The sequence below is a fragment of the Lepidochelys kempii genome, chromosome 2, assembly GCF_965140265.1.
Source record: "Lepidochelys kempii isolate rLepKem1 chromosome 2, rLepKem1.hap2, whole genome shotgun sequence".
Lineage (NCBI taxonomy): Eukaryota > Metazoa > Chordata > Testudines > Cheloniidae > Lepidochelys > Lepidochelys kempii.
In genome coordinates this window covers 331,215-349,060 of record NC_133257.1, presented here as the reverse complement: position 1 = coordinate 349,060, position 17,846 = coordinate 331,215, and the positions used below count along the sequence as shown (strand labels likewise).

General features: G+C 47.0%; 1 protein-coding gene across 1 annotated transcript in view; it reads right to left on the bottom strand.

The window, feature by feature from the left end:
- IQANK1 (IQ motif and ankyrin repeat containing 1) overlaps positions 1–17,846 on the bottom strand; it is a 116,220-nt gene that overhangs the window by 52,315 nt on the left and 46,059 nt on the right. Inside the window, exons 3-4 of the mRNA XM_073335041.1 lie at positions 8,900–9,064; positions 8,157–8,348 (exon numbers count right to left, since the gene is read on the bottom strand). Of these exons, the coding sequence (XP_073191142.1) occupies positions 8,157–8,348; positions 8,900–9,064 (357 nt within the window). The remainder of the gene's footprint in view (positions 1–8,156; positions 8,349–8,899; positions 9,065–17,846) is intronic.

Below are 17,846 nucleotides of genomic sequence, written 5' to 3'. Positions count from 1 at the left end.
CTGTTTCTTCTATTAAAATGTTTCTTTTCAAGAACTGAATGCTTTTTTCATTGTTCTAAGATCCAAGGGTTTGGGTCTGTGGTCACCTATGCAAATTGGTGAGGATTTTTACCAAACCTTCCCCAGGAAGTGGGGTGCAAGGGTTGGGAGGATTTTGGGGGGAAAGATGTTTCCAAACAACGCTTTCCCAATAAACCCAGATAAACGTTTGGTGGTGGCAGTGGAAGTCCAAGGGCAAAGGGTAAAATAGTTTGTACCTTGGGGAAGTTTTAACCTAAGCTGGTAAAAGTAAGCTTGGGGGGTTTTCATGCAGGTCCCCACATCTGTACCCTAGAGTTCAGAGTGGGGAAGGAACCTTGACAGCCCCCCCACAACATCTTAAGTCCTGCAAGCCTTTCAGGTAACATTTGTTTAGCCTCATGCAATCAGGCTACAATCAGAAGGAGGCTTGGAAAGCAGACTGGGCTAAACAAGACTTAAAAAATAAGCACCTTGTGCCAGATCCCAGGCAGAAGGTTCCTGTGTTTGACCTTCCATGGTCATGTTGGTCAACTCTGAACCAAATGCGAATCAACCATGGTAGATGCAGATATCTAATGCACAAATGGAAAATCAAGGACTCTGCAGTGTGCGAGTGTGGTTCCCCGCGACAGACTATAGAACATATCACTGCCCAATGTATAAATATGAAGGAGGCATCACTGCAATAAATTCTGCTACCCCTGATGTAGCCATTTGGGTCGATCAACTTCAGGTGAAATTGTAGTTGTTGCTCTACACCAGCCATATGAAAGAAGAAAGAGAAGCGGTGCATGGGATTCTTCCACTCTAAGTGCAGGACTCTCAACTTGTCCATGTTGACAATAAACAAAAATTCATAGCCGGTGATCTGCCCATGACTTATAATCTAAATACCTGCTGCTGGGGGAGGGGTCGGGGGCCACTGTTGGCTGGGCACTCTAGGGAGCCATTGGGGGGGTGCCCCAGGGCCAGTGGCACCAGCTGCCAGGGGCTACTGTCATCTGACCTCCATGACAGATACAGAGCCCTACTAATAGGTAAAAGTTAATTAAACTAGGAAAGAGAACACTAAAATGTTAGATATTAAATTTAAATGAGAAATTAGGCAAGGGGTGGGAAATAAGTTCCATATAACAAAAGTTTTAAAAAGTAAAGATTAAAAATACAAGAGAGAAAAACAAAAACAGACATAGAATTTTTGGCCAGAATTGACAGTTATGATCATGAAGCTAACCTGCCTGACACTGGCGCATAGAATTTCACCCTATGATGCCAGCACTGTGATTTTTTGCTCACTACAGGGATAACTTTGTTAAATAATCTGGCCTGTTTTATGTAGAAGGTCAGACTAGATGATCTAATGGTCTTTTCTGGCCTTTAAATCTATAAAACTATGGATTATCTGTTAATTCAGCAGTGACGATACCATTACTGGAATGTGCATCAGTTTTGGTGTCCTTTTAACAAGGGTGTTTAAAAATTAGAGACTGAGTTCAGAAAAGAGCCACGAGAAAGATTCAAGGTCTGGAAAACATGTCTGGGGGCGGGGAAGGGGAAATACTTCAGATCAGCCAGTCATCAAAGCATGGATAAATGTGAGCCTTTGGCTCCTAGATGAGCTGCCATGACCACAAGGCACTTGGTAAATGCTCTCAGTGCCATAGAAAATCCACACAATAGCACATTGTACTGATAGTGTGAGTTTCCTTTTAGGAAACAAAGGTACTTCCTGTGGGCTGGATGGATGTACATACGTGACTATGCCTCCTAAAGAATGAGTGCCCTGAAGCAACCTTGAGATGCTAGTGTAGGGATTATGAAAGTGACCATCCTGAACTCGAAGTAACAGATGAACTTGTTGAGTCATCTGAGGTCTAGAATGGCATACCTTCTGTTCTGAAAACTGGGCCTACAAATTTACCCTAATTGTGAGCTCAACTGTAAAAAGTGAGTGTAAGTTCATAAGATGTCACAATGACCTATAACAAATGCTGATGGGAAAAGATGCAAAAGTAAGACAAGACTGAATTAGTCCACACAAAAAGGGTCAATTAAGATCATGCTTGACATATAAGAAAAGTGTGGAACCGGAAATCAGAAAACCAAAACTGGCATAGAAAATGAGGTCTAATGGTTGGGGATTGGTCCTGCTTTGAGCAGGGAGTTGGACTAGAGGACCTCCTGAGGTCCCTTCCAACTCTGATATTCTATGATTCTATGATATTGTGATCATCTTCCGGAAGTAAAGGCAACACTTGAAGCCCGGTCAGCCTGGCATACTGCAACTATGGTGGTTCATCCCTACAGATGAACAGTAACTGTTCTAACAGCTAGAAATAAAGGTATAATTTTTTTTAAAAACAGAAAATAAATGGGGAAAGAAAGGGTAAGTAACCATAAGGGGATGGCAGAGGGTACCCCAATCCAGGTCCCAGTTTTTCAGCATGCTATTTCTGATAAGTTTTTGGAAAGTAACTCTGCTTCTTTAAATCAAGATGCAGCTCCAGTGCCTGCGATAACAGAGGAGTTGAGAGTAGGAAGTTGTAAGGTGGTCGTTTGTCAGAATGCAAATGACCCAACTGACAGAGAGGGAGGTGTTTTTCCACAGGCTGTGAGCACAGAGAGGAGTCAAATGACACCATGGGTAATGAACAAACCAACCTCAAACCAGAATATCTGAACAGAGGGCATGGTATCACAAAGATACTTGTAAACAGCCATCTGTGATAAAAAATTTGGTATGATGTTAAGTTTTGGGATAAAAAATCTGGTTTGCTGTGTGAAGGGGAAACTGAGGCACGTCATTTCATGGCCTTGATGGCTGGATGACAAGAGAATTATAACACAAAGTGTCTTTGAGTTAGTCACTGACTAACCCTCTTGCAGTAAACCAAGGGGGAAAGTGTGACATTCTATACCTTGGGGTAGTGTCCTGTAACCCCATATGCCTCATTTATATATAATAGTGATATTGCATATACAGCAGGCCATGCGAGGCATCAGGGGAAAGGTTATGAACTGCTGAAATCCACTGTTCTATCTAAATACGTATATCTTTAGTGCATATGAAGTTATGAGATTGTGTTGTATGGTTGTCACTAAAACATGCTGTAAGTTGGGGAATCAGCCAGATATTAGCTCCTCAGAGACAAGCAACCATCAACAGCCATTGTCCAGCAAGAAAGCTACAATTCAATGACTCACCTGTATAAGGTCAAACCAGGAAAATTGCTCAAACCATGCCTGGGGACTCAGCAATGCCCACCAGACATGCCTGGGCTTGTGTTCTCCAAGCACATGGACTAAGGGTATACAACAGAACACAGGGGCCTCATGCTTGGCCTTTCTCCTGCCCCCACCTATGCTGCAAGCAACCAGGAGACTCAAAAGACTGAAGACTCCAACAGAGGAGACTGGCCTAGGTTTAAGAGACAAACCTGTATATTAAGGACTGCAATATCCAGTGGGGTGAGAAAAACCGCTTAATCTAGATCAGCGTTTTTCAAAGTTTGGGTCGCGACATGTTAGGCACTGGGTCACTCTGGTCAGCACCGCTGACTGGGACATTAAAAGTCCCATTGGTGGTGCTGCCCAGCTAAGGCTGGCTAGTGCCTACCTGCTCCAACACCCCACTGCGCCCCGGAAGCGGCCAACAGCAGGTCCGGTTTCTAGGCGGGGGGCCACGGAACACGGCACGCACCCCCGCCCCGAGCATTGGCCAGGAACCGGGCAATTGGAGCTGGGGAGATGGCGGTGGCTCCACCTAGGAGCTGGACCTGCAGCTGACTGTTTCAGGCACAGCGCGGTCCGTGGTGCCAGGACAGGCGGAAAGCCTGCCTCTGCACCCCGGCTGCACCACTGACAGAGAGCCACAGGAGGTAAGTTCGAGCCCCAGCCCTGCGCCCCAATCCCCTGCCCCAGCCCTGAGCCTCCCCAAACCTAGAACCCCTTCCTGCACCCCAAACTCCCCATCCCTGGCCCCATCCCAGAGCCTGCACCCCCAGTCCAGGGCAAGATGGTATATTCCTGAGGTACAGAGCTGGGGGGATTTCGCTCTGGTGCCTTTCCCTGTGTGATTCGTGAGTGGCTCTGGGAGCATTCAGGCAATCTAGCTGGGTGTGGGGCTCCACATGCAGTTGTGCTGAGTGATAACAGCGCCTGGAGGGGTTTGCTGCTTGTCACTAGCAAAGCATTGTGAGAGACAGCCCAGGCTGGAGAGAGTTAAGGAGACACAGCAGTCCCATGGTCCCAGTCTGCACACCGGGGACCCTATCACAGAAGTTACTTACCTTAGAATAACTGTGGTTCTTTGAGACATGTTGTCCACATGAGTTTCACTCTTGGCATGCAAGATTGGATTATCAAAGCCAGCAGTGCCTGTACCCCAGCTCAGGGGGTCTCAACCTTTTTCTCCCTGAGGCCCCCCCTCAACTTGCTATAAAAACGCCAGGGCCTGGTGGGGGGCGGGGGGGGAAAGGAGCACGGGGCTCCAGGCCTGGGCGGACCTTTGGGCATAGGCATAGTTTTACTTCTATTTGTGGGGGAGGCAAAGGCTGGCAGGGCTCAAGCCAGCTCCGCACAGGGGGGTCCAGGGAGGGAGCGCCACCTCCACTCCCTGACTCACTCAGGAGGCCATCCAACCTGTGCTCTGGGGAGGCACAACCAAAAACATAAGACCATAAGAACGGCCAGACTGGGTCAGACCAAAGGTCCATCCAGCCCAGTATCTTGTCTACTGACAGCGGCCAATCCCTGGTGCCCCAGAGGGAGTGAACCTAACAGGTAATGATCAAGTGATCTCTCTCCTGCCATCCATCTCCACCCTCTGACAAACAGAGGCTAAGGACACCATTCCTTACCCATCCTGGCCAATAGCCATTAATGGACTTAACCTCCATGAATTTATCCAGTTCTCTTTTAAACCCTGTTATAGTCCTAGCCTGCAAAACCTCCTCAGGCAAGGAGTTCCATAGGTTGACTGTACGCTGAGTGAAGAAGAACTTCCTTTTATTTGTTTTAAACCTGCTACCCATTAATTTCATTTGGTGACCCCTAGTTCTTATATTATGGGAACAATTAAATAAGCTTTGGACTTAACTATCTTGAGTCATTTTGTACCATCTGTAAACTTTGCCCCCCTCACTGTTTACCCCCTGTGATGTTGCACTCTATATGATTTTATAAAAATATGCTAATGAGTGTGAATATAATGTAACTGGGGTATGCTTCATGCAAAAGGTCTCTTGTAAGGTATCATTACAAAGCTTATAATCTACTGAATGTGTTCATCCTATTTGTATGAATGTATCATTCTTGTATCTGAAACTAGAAATTTAAAATATAACTCTGAGGGCCTATTGTAATTATGCAAAGTGTGGGCCATTAATGGTGGTTTGGAATCTTGATGGCTCCCATTAACCAGGACAATTGACTGCAGATGGCTCTGTTTTACTTGTAAGTCTTCCTGTATATGTGTGCGCTGGCAAGTGGGTAATGAAGTCTTACAGTGACATGTGATCATGTCACCTGAACTGGAATCCATCTTTAACCTGGTGCTTTTCCATCGAGAAGGAGGGGTGGGAACCCAGAGGGACAAAGAATTCCTGCCTTATGCAAAAGATATGTAAGTGGGTGGAACAGAACAAAGGGGGCGGCCATCATGAGAAATCCCCTAGCTACCACCTGAGCTGGAACAAGGGCTGAACCAGGGGAAAGGATTGTGCCCAGACTAGGAAGGCATCCAGTCTGAGAAAGAAACTTATTGAAACATCTCTGAGGGTAAGATTTTATCTCTATTCAGTTTTATTACCATATTAGGCTTAGACTTGCGTGTTTTATTTTATTTTGCTTGGTAATTCACTTTGTTCTGTCTGTTACTACTTGGAACCACTTAAATCCTACTTTCTGTATTTAATAAAATCATTTTTTACTTACTAATTAACCCAGAAAATGTATTAATACCGGGGGGGGGGGAGGAGGGAGGGCAAACAGCTGTGCATATCTCTCTATCAGTGTTATAGAGGGCGAACAATTTATGAGTTTATCCTGTATAAGCTTTACACACGGTAAAATGGATTTATTTGGGGTTTGGACCCCACTGGGAGTTGAGCATCTGAGTGTTAAAGACAGGAACACTTCTTAAGTTGCTTTCAGTTAAGTCTGCAGCTTTGGGGCCCGTGGTTCAGACCCTGGGTCTGTGTTGGAGCAGACTGGCGTGTCTGGCTCAGCATGACAGGGTGCTGGAGTCTCGAGCTCGCAGGGAAAGCAGGGGCAGAAGTAGTCTCAGCACATCAGTTGGCAGTTCCCAAGGGGGTTTCTGTGATCCAACCTGTCACATCCCCTTTCCCAGATCATTTATGAATATGTTGAATAGCACTGGTCCCAGTAGACATGCTTGGGGGACTCTGCTATTTACCATACCATGCTGCTATGTCCAGCAGTTTCTATGATTTCTCTTTTAACATCTCCAGTTGAAAGTCAAGAGCCTCTGCCATGCATTTCATAAGATCTTAGGGCCCATTAAAATAGTTGTCTGAAGAAGATGCAGAGGATGAGGAAATTTCAGATGGGATTAATTGTTCTCCTTCATCTGCATGATCTTCATTGCTCTCCTCCTCATGTCTCTAGCATCTGAGGCTACGGTAATTGACCAGTCTGAGAAGGTCTATTCTGTCTCTGGGGAGAAAGGGATCTAGTCCTGGGGTGAGGGGTGGGAGGCAGTAGACACTGGCTTGCAGGTATGGGATCACATGCCCGATGGTGTCCAGTAAGGCCAAGGTCAATAGGCATATGGATACTGCACTGGAAGACATACCAGGGGGCCTATTAGATTCGTGCCATTTCCTATCATGAGACCAGTTCCTAGAGTCCCTCCCAGGTTCCCACTGTAATCCCCATAGAAGGGAGGGAGGGCGAGCAAGTGGGAGATGAGCCCCTACTGTGCGTTGACTGTGAGAATGAAAAGGAGTACTCCTGCTCTGAAGGTGGGGCTAAACTTTCAAGTGTACAATGTGCCCTCCACTCTGGTATTGATCGAGTTTGTACTGCTGACACTTATCATCTGCAGTACAGAGGTCTTGGTGACTAGTGGTCTAGCCAGCCTCACCTTCAACCTATCTAGCAATGTTGACTCCAGTACCTGGCCTATAGCTAAATCGCTTGGTACCATATATGCTCTAGGTACGGACAGGGACTGTACCTATGCACTGGGTACCCATGAAAAGTCACTGGAGCGATTAGTACATTGCGGTTGGCGCTGGAAGAAGGGCCGGCCACATGTTTCGTGGGTATCACTGGTACCTGTTTAACTGTCAGCACCGAGGTGGAAGAGGGACTTTTGTCAGGCTATTGGCTGCTCTTTGACTGTTAAGCCTGAGATGACGGAGATGCTTGCAGACTAACAAACAACTAATTAATAATACTAAGAACTTGTCTACCCGGCAAGTTAACATATGGGAAGCCAGGGTGTGAATCTACAGTGCACTAGCTTGCCACGCATTAACTCACTGCGTGGCCAAGTCCAAAGAACTTTAACACTAATGCTGGCAGGACACTGCAGGGATTCTGTCTCACTACCATTAGTGGTAGGAAGGAACTGAGGGACAGAAGGGCACCTCCACACTTGATGGCCTTGGGTTGGGGGGAGGCAAGGGCATCCAGAGCACAAGCATGGCCCCAATGGACTCTGCTGGCCAAAAGAATCCAGTCTCATATGCATGGTACACATGTGCACAAAGACTACAATCCATGTGGACAAACACATGAAGAAACCACTTGATTACTGTGCTGGGGATTCTGCTGGTGGAGGACTTAACACAGCCCCTCCTAACTATTTACCACCTTGGAGATCTCTCCCACATGGATATCAATTCTGGACCCCCATGGACTGTCTTAGGGGTTAATTACCTACCAAGGATTGAACCTTGCCCTCTTATCCCCACTACAGCAAGTACGGCAGTATGAGTTGAGTACTGAAGTGTGATTAGACATATAACACATTAGCTGACCCCACGGTCTGGCCAAGCTATCTTTCATAACACTGTTTATACAGGTTGCAGTGAGTCTTGTTCTATTGAATCTCAGGCAGTTCCCATTTCAGTTGTGGCCTATTTCCTTCCACCACCACAATTTCGTACCTTGCAGTTGGGATTGGCTCCATTTTCTATCAGCAGCTTGATAGCATTGGGGTGGCCACCTCCTGCTGCCTCTGAAAGGGGCGTGTTCCCATTGGAGTCAGTGCACTCCACCATGTTGATGTGATTACAGAGACGCGTGGCCTTCCCTTTTTCATCGGTACCCACACCATTCTTAGTATCCAAATCTGACACCTGGAGAGAGACAGACAAATGGAGAAGATAAACATGGAGAATGGGAAAAGAATGCCTTCTGCTCTGGGTACCCCTGGGAATTATGTATTATCTGAAAGATTAGTGAAGAAAGATTTTTTGCATACAGTTTATTTACATTGTGAAGTTTCAGGTGTTTTCCAGACACACACAAAGCATACTCCCGGCATCGAAGAGCTCACGATCAAAGCAGGCAATCAAAGCAGGCAAAAAGAGATTAGAGGCAGGAAGAGACAAACACAGCATGATGCAACCCAGATGGATGGCAAACACCTTACTAGCTCCCTACTTCATTTATGTTTTGTCCTTTGTTACCTAATGAACAAGTCTCTGAGGGGAGGAACCAGGAGGCTTGGGGCCTCTTGCATAAAGCATATTTCAGAATGAACCATTTCTACAGCCTTCAACAATGGACTATGATCCAAATCAATAAATTTGGAAATGAGCAGAGCTCCCAGAAAAGGGCATGAGGTCCCTCCCTCTCTTATGTGTATTCCAGTTCCTATGGAACCTCTCCCCTGCCAAGTACTAACTTCCTTTAGCACAGCCTTCATCTCTTCCACATCCCCATCAAATGCCGCCTCCAGCATCCGTTTCTTCCTTTGTTGTATTTCTTGCTGCTTCTTCCTTTTTTCTTCCTCTTTCTGTCTCTCCCGTTCAGCTTCTTCCTGCTCCTTCTTCACCATTGCAATGAAGGCCTGCAATAAAACCAGTCATTACAACTCCAAACTCAAAGGGACTCTCAGCCATGTGCACGAGAAGACAGAGGATCCAAGCACCCACATGGAAAGAAAAGTGGGCTGAAGTAGGGTTGCTAACCCTCTCAGATTGGCCGGGAGTCTCCCGGAATCGGCCTCAATCTCCCAGTGACTATTAAAGGCAATCCAGGAGATTTTAATAGGCCAAAGTCTGGTCACCAGCACAGTGGGGCTAAGGCAGACTCCCTACCTGCTCTGGCTCCACGCAGCTCCCGGAAGCAGCTGACATGTTCAGCTCCTAGGCGCAAGGGTGGCCAGCGGGTCTCTGCACGTTTGCCCCCACCCTGAGCGCTGACTCTGCAAAGCCCATTGGCCAGGAACTGTGGCCAATGGGAGCTGTGGGGGTGGTGCCTGCAAGCAGGGGACGGTGCGCAGAGCCACCTGGCCGCCCCTGAGCCTAGAAGCCAGACATGCTGTCCGCTTCTGGGAGCCGCACAAGGTAAGCGCCGCCTGGCTGGAGCCTGCACTCCTTGCCCCCTCCTGCACTCCTACCCTAGCCCTGAGCCCCCTTCCACACCCAAACTCCCTCCCAGAGCCTGCACCCCCTCCCACATCCAGCCCTGACCCCCCTCCCTCAACCAAACTCTGCCCCAGAGCCTGAACCCCGTGGGCCCCTGTTGCCTCTGCCTCTCACATTCATTTGTGGCCACTATTTCCAGCGATCCCGGTGGAGGGTGGGTGTAGAGGTATTCGTACCCTTTTGAAGGCATGAAGTACTTCTTCTCCATTCTTTTTGCTGTGGAGGGCAAAGATGCTGGAGTCTGCCACAATGTTTTGGTCATGTCCTGGATTGTCTTTATTAATGGCAGGGCAAGCCATGAAGGGCCAGCCAGGGTCAAGATGCCCACCATGAGGTCTGAGGACTCTGACACCTCCTCTACCTGGAGCCCCAGGTTTTGGGCCACCCTCTTCAGGAGCACCTGGTGAGCCCTGCTATCATGGGCAGATGCTGCGGAGGTCCCAACCACCGCTTCATTGAGAGACGAAGAGTAAGATGCTCAGGCCACTACGGGACACTGTTCTTGCCCTGTGGCTTTCAAAGATCACGCAGTGCTGGTTCCTCAGGCTCAATGTCGACCTCGGTGCTGGGTCTGATGCCAGTCTTGGTACTGCGGGAATGCTTGTGGGTCAAAGGAGGCAGCAGAGGAGGAAGGAAGGAAGGAAGAGGAGGCAACTGATAGCGACCCCCTTGAATACGAACTCTGGGCTGGATGAAATGCCTATGGGGTCCAAAAGGGCCATTGTGCAGGCACTTGCCACTGCACCGGCCAGGGCATAGGGGGGAGAGACTGCCCTGCATCGGGCCTTAGGTGTCGATGCTGTGAGTGGTGCTGACTTATCTTTGAGGCATAAGACTCTGCCTCCAATGGTGAAGACTCGCTCCGTGGTGATCAGGCGAGTCGATGCTGGACGGTGTTGGAGAGCAGTGCTGAAGAGAAGGCAACTGGTGCCACGACATGGCTGGCTTGCCTCTAGATGGCACCGAGTGCCTTTGTGGTGCAAGTAGTCTGGCATCCAGTGCCCTCTCACACCTGGTGAGAGACAGCAGTGCCATAAAGGGTATAAGGTCCCTAGCTGCCTCAAAAGTCTCCGACGTGGAGTGAAGCTCTCGTGTCTCTCTGTGTTACTTCCTCTGAGGGGAGTCCAGAGGCACCGGACTTGACAGACCCCTCAGCAGGGCCAGAGTCCACGGTACCGCACTAGACGGCCTGGAGCTGGAGTGGCCCGGTGCTGGTCACACTGCGCTTGAGCCCTCACGCTCAGCTGTTTTCAGTGTGGGTGAGCGTCCCCTATCCATCTTTCTCTGCTTCTTTCGCAGCTCTGGATATTGGGAGCAGTGCTGCACCTCCCCATGTGAGGACCTCTTCGGTGCCAGAGAGTCTTGACGGTGCAGAGGACCCTAAGTCCCAGAGTCTTTCCTTGGTGCTGGGGGCTCCCTCATTGAAGCCAGTGCACTCCACACCGATGCAGACGTGATGGGTACCGGTTCAGACTGACTTGGCTCTGAATGTGGGTGGAGAGCTGGCTCCATCAAGAGGAGTTTCAGTCTCTAGTCCCTCTCCTTGTTCATTCTGGGACGAAATCCCCTGAAAATCTTGCAATGATCTTTTTGATGGGATTCTCCCATACACTTCAAACATGACATGTGGGGATTGCCCCTAGGCATAGGCTTTTGGGAAGCCCCACACGGTTTAAACCTTGAGACTGAGGCATGCCCCAATCTCAGGGAAAAAGGGGTAGGATTGACCCTGATAAGTGGGGACCTAACTTACTATACTAAAACACTAACACTATTAACTATTTACAAGAAGAAAGAAAAGAGTCCACTAGGGAAATCACTTGCCAAAGCAAGAGAGAACCACAGTTTCAACAACCGTCATGGGCACTAAGAAGGAACTGAAGAGGCAGGGGGTTGGCAGGGCCCTAAACAGCACCACGAGGGCGTGACTCAGGGGGTCACTCGGGGGGCTCCAGAGCCGACCCCTACAGATAACAGTAGGGGAAAAACCTTCTGGCAACTGTGCATGTGGCATGCGCACACCTACTTAGAATCGACATAAACAAGCACTTGAAGAAGAACAATAGTTCTGAGAGATGTGAGCTAGTCCGTTCATCGCCACGTGGCATTAAAAATGAAGCCTAATGATGACAATTTAAGTATTAAGATTAATTAGTTCAATGCTGATTAAAGCATGCAGGAAAGAAAAGGCACAATCATATTATTGAAGATCTGCACAATATACTCTGAGTAGCAGTTCATTTTGGCATCACATGTGGACAGAGCATAGAATGTAGTAGGCAGAGCATGGGAGGTTGTCACCATTTATTATTTTCCAGTTTCACCATTGATGGTCCCTCCAATCATATTTAACAGAGCCTTCCAATATTTAAAATTCAGTTTTTACAGTAGAAAGTGATAGGCTACAAATTCTTGTGGAAAGGGCAGGAAACTTCAGGTAGAGATAGGAGTTAGGGGGAAGAGGATGATCCCAGATAGTACAGGGAACCTTTAAAATGGAGAAACAAGGTTAGAAAAAAAGAAAATATATATATATTTAAGACAGCAGAGAAAAGGTATTTAGAATCCGTTCTCTAGAATCTTCTCTCTCATAATCCTAGGAGCATCTCTACATAGTGGAAGGTTATGGTACATAGCTTATCTCAAAACTGATTTAAAAAATTATTTTTTAAATAAAAATGAATGCCAGGATAACAGCAATGAGTCACTATAGGGCAGGCATCTATATAGACTTATGTGTAGTGCTGGGGAGGAGCCGGTGGTCATGGTCCACGAAGGTACCAATGACATAGGGAAGGGTAGGAGAGATCTCAGGGAACGAATGGGTAGGATCCCCTGGGGGACTAACATGAAGGGGAAAGGAGTCCAGGAGAGCTGGCTGTATTTCAAGGAATCCCTGTTGAGGTTACAGGGACAAACCATCCCGATGTGTCGAAAGAATAGTAAATATGGCAGGCGACCAGCTTGGCTTAACGGTGAAATCCTAGCGGATTTTAAACATAAAAAAGAAGCTTACAAGAAGTGGAAGGTTGGACTTATGACCAGGGAAGAGTATAAAAATATTGCTCGGGCATGTAGGAATGAAATCAGGAGGGCCAAATCGCACCTGGAGCTGCAGCCAGCCAGAGATGTCAAGAGTAACAAGAAGGGTTTCTTCAGGTATGTTGGCAACAAGAAGAAAGCCAAGGAAAGTGTGGGCCCCTTAATGAATGAGGGAGGCAACCTAGTGACAGAGGATGTGGAAAAAGTTAATGTACTCAATGCTTTTTTTGCCCCTGTCTTCACGAACAAGGTCAGCTCCCAGACTGCTGTGCTGGGCATCACAACATGGGGAATAGATGGCCAGCCCTCTGTGGAGAAAGAGGTGGTTAGGGACTATTTAGAAAAGCTGGACGTGCACAAGTCCATGGGGCCGGACGAGTTGCATCCGAGACTGCTAAAGGAATTGGCGGCTGTGATTGCAGAGCCATTAGCCATTATCTTTGAAAACTCGTGACGAACGGGGGAAGTCCCGGATGACTGGAAAAAGGCTAATGTAGTGCCAATCTTTAAAAAAGGGAAGGAGGAGGATCCTGGGAACTACAGGCCAGTCAGCCTCACTTCAGTCCCCGGAAAAATCATGGAGCAGGTCCTCAAAGAATCAATCCTGAAGCACTTTACATGAGAGGAAAGTGATCAGGAACAGTCAGCATGGATTCACCAAGGGAAGGTCATGCCTGACTAATCTAATCACCTTCTATGATGAGATTACTGGTTCTGTGGATGAAGGGAAAGCAGTGGATGTATTGTTTCTTGACTTTAGCAAAGCTTTTGACATGGTCTCCCACAGAATTCTTGTCAGCAAGTTAAAGAAGTATGGGCTGGATGAATGCACTATAAGGTGGGTACAAAGCTGGCTAGATTGTCGGGCTCAACGGGTAGTGATCAATGGCTCCATGTCTAGTTGGCAGCCGATGTCAAGTGGAGTGCCCCAGGGGTCGGTCCTGGGGCCGGTTTTGTTCAATATCTTCATAAATGATCTGGAGGATGGTGTGGATTGCACTCTCAGCAAATTTGCGGATGATACTAAACTGGGAGGAGTGGTAGATATGCTGGAGGGCAGGAATAGGATACAGAGGGACCTAGACAAATTGGAGGATTGGGCCAAAAGAAATCTGATGAGGTTCAATAAGGATAAGTGCAGGATCCTGCACTTAGGACGGAAGAACCCAATGCACAGCTACAGACTAGGGACCGAATGGCTCGGCAGCAGTTCTGCGGAAAAGGACCTAGGGGTGACAGTGGACGAGAAGCTGGATATGAGTCAGCAGTGTGCCCTTGTTGCCAAGAAGGCCAATGGCATTTTGGGATGTATAAGTAGGGGCATAGCGAGCAGATCGAGGGATGTGATCGTCCCCCTCTATTCGCCATTGGTGAGGCCTCATCTGGAGTACTGTGTCCAGTTTTGGGCCCTGCACTACAAGAAGGATGTGGATAAATTGGAGAGAGTCCAGCGAAGGGTAACAAAAATGATTAGGGGTCTGGAACACATGACTTATGAGGAGAGGCTGAGAGAACTGGGATTGTTTAGTCTGCAGAAGAGAAGAATGAGGGGGGATTTGATAGCTGCTTTCACCTGAGAGGTGGTTCCAGAGAGGATGGTTCTAGACTATTCTCAGTGGCAGAAGAGGACAGGAGAAGGAGTAATGGTCTCAAGTTGCAGTGGGGGAGGTTTAGGTTGGATATTAGGAAAAACTTTTTCACTAGGAGGGTGGTGAAACACTGGAATGTGTTACCTAGGGAGGTGGTAGAATCTCCTTCCTTAGAAGTTTTTAAGGCCCTGGCTGGGATGATTTAATTGGGAATTGGTCCTGCTTTGAGCAGGGGTTGGACTAGATGACCTCCTGAGGTCCCTTCCAACCCTGATATTCTATGATTTTTATGACTTCTATGATCTCCTGGAGGCCAAATTTAGGCTGCTAGGGAAGAGACTGAAATCCAGGACCTCTATGGTGGCATTCTCAGAAATGCTTCCAGTTCCACATACAGGGCCAGGTAGGCAGGCAGAGCTTCAGAGTCTCAATGTGTGGATGAGATGATGGTGTAGAGAGGAGGGTTTAGATTTATTAGAAACTGGGGAAACTTTGGGGATAGGGGGAACCTATACAGAAAGGATGGGCTCCACCTAAACCAAAGTGGATCCAGACTGCTGGCACTTCACATTAAAAAGGTTGCAGAGCAGTTTTTAAACTAAGAGATGGGGGAAAGCTGATTGCTGCAGAGGAGCACATAGATCAGACAGAGACTTCTCTTAGAGAAGAGTCTATTGATAGTGATTCTTTAGGTTTTAGTCAGGAGGAGGGGATAGAAGAGGATGAAGTATTGGCCAGATCAGATGAGAAACATTCACATAAAAAAGAATCTGACACATCAGAAAAGGACAAATAAGCAGTGACAAGTTTTTAAAGTGCTTGTACACAAATGTTAGAAGTCTAAATAATAAGAGGGGTGAACTAGAGTGCCTCGTGGTAAAGGAGGATATTGATATAATAGACATCACAGAAATCTGGTGGAGTGAGGACAATCAATGGGACAAAATATATTGGAAGGACAGAACAGGTCCTGTGGGAGGGAGGGGGCGGGGGGGGGAGTGGCACTATATGTGAAAGAAAATGTAGAATCAAATGAAGTAAAAATCTTAAATGAATCCACATGTTCTATAGAATCTCTATGGATAGTAATTCCATGCTCTAATAAGAATACAACAGTAGGGATCTATTATCGACCACCTGACCAGGACAGTGATAGTGACGATGAAATGCTAAGGGAGATTAGAGAGGCTATCAAAATAAAAAACTCAATAATAGTGGGGGATTTCAATTATCCCCATACCGACTGGGTACACGTCACCTCAGGACGAAATGCAGAGACAAATTTTCTTGATACTTTAAATGACTGCTTCTTGGAGCAGCTGGTACGGGAACCCACAAGGGGAGAGGCAACTCTCGATCTAGTCCTGAGTGGGGCGCAGGATCTGGTCCAAGAGGTAACTGTAACAGGACTGCTTGGAAATAGTGACCATAATATAACAACATTTAACATTCCTGTGGTGGGAAGAACACTTCAACAGCCCGACACTGTGGTATTTAATTTCAGAAAGGGGAACTATGCAAAAATGAGGAGGTTAGTTAAACAGAAATTAAAAGGTACAGTGACTAGAGAGAAATCCCTGCAAGCTGCATGGACACTTTTCAAAGACACCATAATAGAGGCTCAACTTAAATGTATACCCCAAATTAAAAAACACAGTAAATGAACTAAAAAAGAGCCACCATGGCTAAACAACCGTGTAAAAGAAGCAGTGACAGATAAAAAGGCATCTTTTAAAAAGTGGAAGTCAAATCCTAGTGAGGTAAATAGAAAGGAGCATAAACACTGCCAAATGAAGTGTAAAAATGTAATAAGAAAAGCCAAAAAGGAGTTTGAAGAACGGCTAGCCAAAAACTGTAACAAAATGTTTTTAAGTACATCAGAAGCAGGAAGCCTGCTAAACAACCAGTGGGGCCCCTGGACGATCGAGATACAAAAAGAGCACTTAAAGACAATAAAGTGAGAAACTAAATGAATTCTTTGCTTCAGTCTTCATGGCTGAGGATGTTAGGGAGATTCCCAAACCTGAGTCATCCTTTGTCAGTGACAGATCTGAGGAATTCTCACAGATTGAAGTGCCATTAGAGGAGGTTTGGAATTAATTGAGAAACTTAACAGTAACAAGTCACCAGGACCAGATGGCATTCACCCAAGAGTTCTGAAAGAAGTCAAAATTGAAATTGCGGAACTATTAACTATGGTTTGTAACCTGTCCTTTAAATCAGCTACTGTACCCAATGACTGGAAGATAGCTAATGTAATGCCAATATTTAAGAAGGGCTCTAGAGGTGATCCTGGCAATTACAGACCGGTAAGTCTAACGTCAGTATCGGGCAAATTAGTTGAAACAATAGTAAAGAATAAAATAGACACATAGAAGACCATAAATTGTTGGGCAAAAGTCAACACTGTTTCTGTAAAGGGAGATCATGTCTTACTAATCTATTACATGCATCCGACAAGTGGGACAGTTTGCCCGAGGCCCTGCAGACAGAGCGGGGGCAATTTCGGCGGCAATTCAGCTGTGGGTCTTTCAGTCATAGAATCATAGAATATCAGGGTTGGAAGGGACCCCAGAAGGTCATCTAGTCCAACCCCCTGCTCAAAGCAGGACCAATTCCCAGTTAAATCATCCCAGCCAGGGCTTTGTCAAGCCTGACCTTAAAAACCTCTAAGGAAGGAGATTCTACCACCTCCCTAGGTAACGCATTCCAGTGTTTCACCACCCTCTTAGTGAAAAAGTTTTTCCTAATATCCAATCTAAACCTCCCCCACTGCAACTTGAGACCATTACTCCTCGTTCTGTCATCTGCTACCATTGAGAACAGTCTAGAGCCATCCTCTTTGGAACCCCCTTTCAGGTAGTTGAAAGCAGCTATCAAATCCCCCCTCAGTCTTCTCTTCTGCAGGCTAAACAATCCCAGCTCCCTCAGCCTCTCCTCATAACTCATGTGTTCCAGTCCCCTAATCATTTTTGTTGCCCTTCGCTGGACTCTCTCCAATTTATCCACATCCTTCTTGAAGTGTGGGGCCCAAAACTGGACACAGTACTCCAGATGAGGCCTCACCAATGTCGAATAGAGGGGAACGATCACGTCCCTCGATCTGCTCGCTATGCCCCTACTTATACATCCCAAAATGCCATTGGCCTTCTTGGCAACAAGGGCACACTGCTGACTCATATCCAGCTTCTCGTCCACTGTCACCCCTAGGTCCTTTTCCGCAGAACTGCTGCCTAGCCATTCGGTCCCTAGTCTGTAGCTGTGCATTGGGTTCTTCCGTCCTAAGTGCAGGACCCTGCACTTATCCTTATTGAACCTCATCAGATTCCTTTTGGCCCAATCTTCCAATTGGTCTAGGTCCTTCTGTATCCTATCCCTCCCCTCCAGCGTATCTACCACTCCTCCCAGTTTAGTATCATCCGCAAATTTGCTGAGAGTGCAATCCACACCATCCTCCAGATCATTTATGAAGATAATGAATAAAACCGGCCCCAGGACCAACCCTTGGGGCACTCCACTTGATACCGGCTGCCAACTAAACATGGAGCCATTGATCACTACCCGTTGAGCC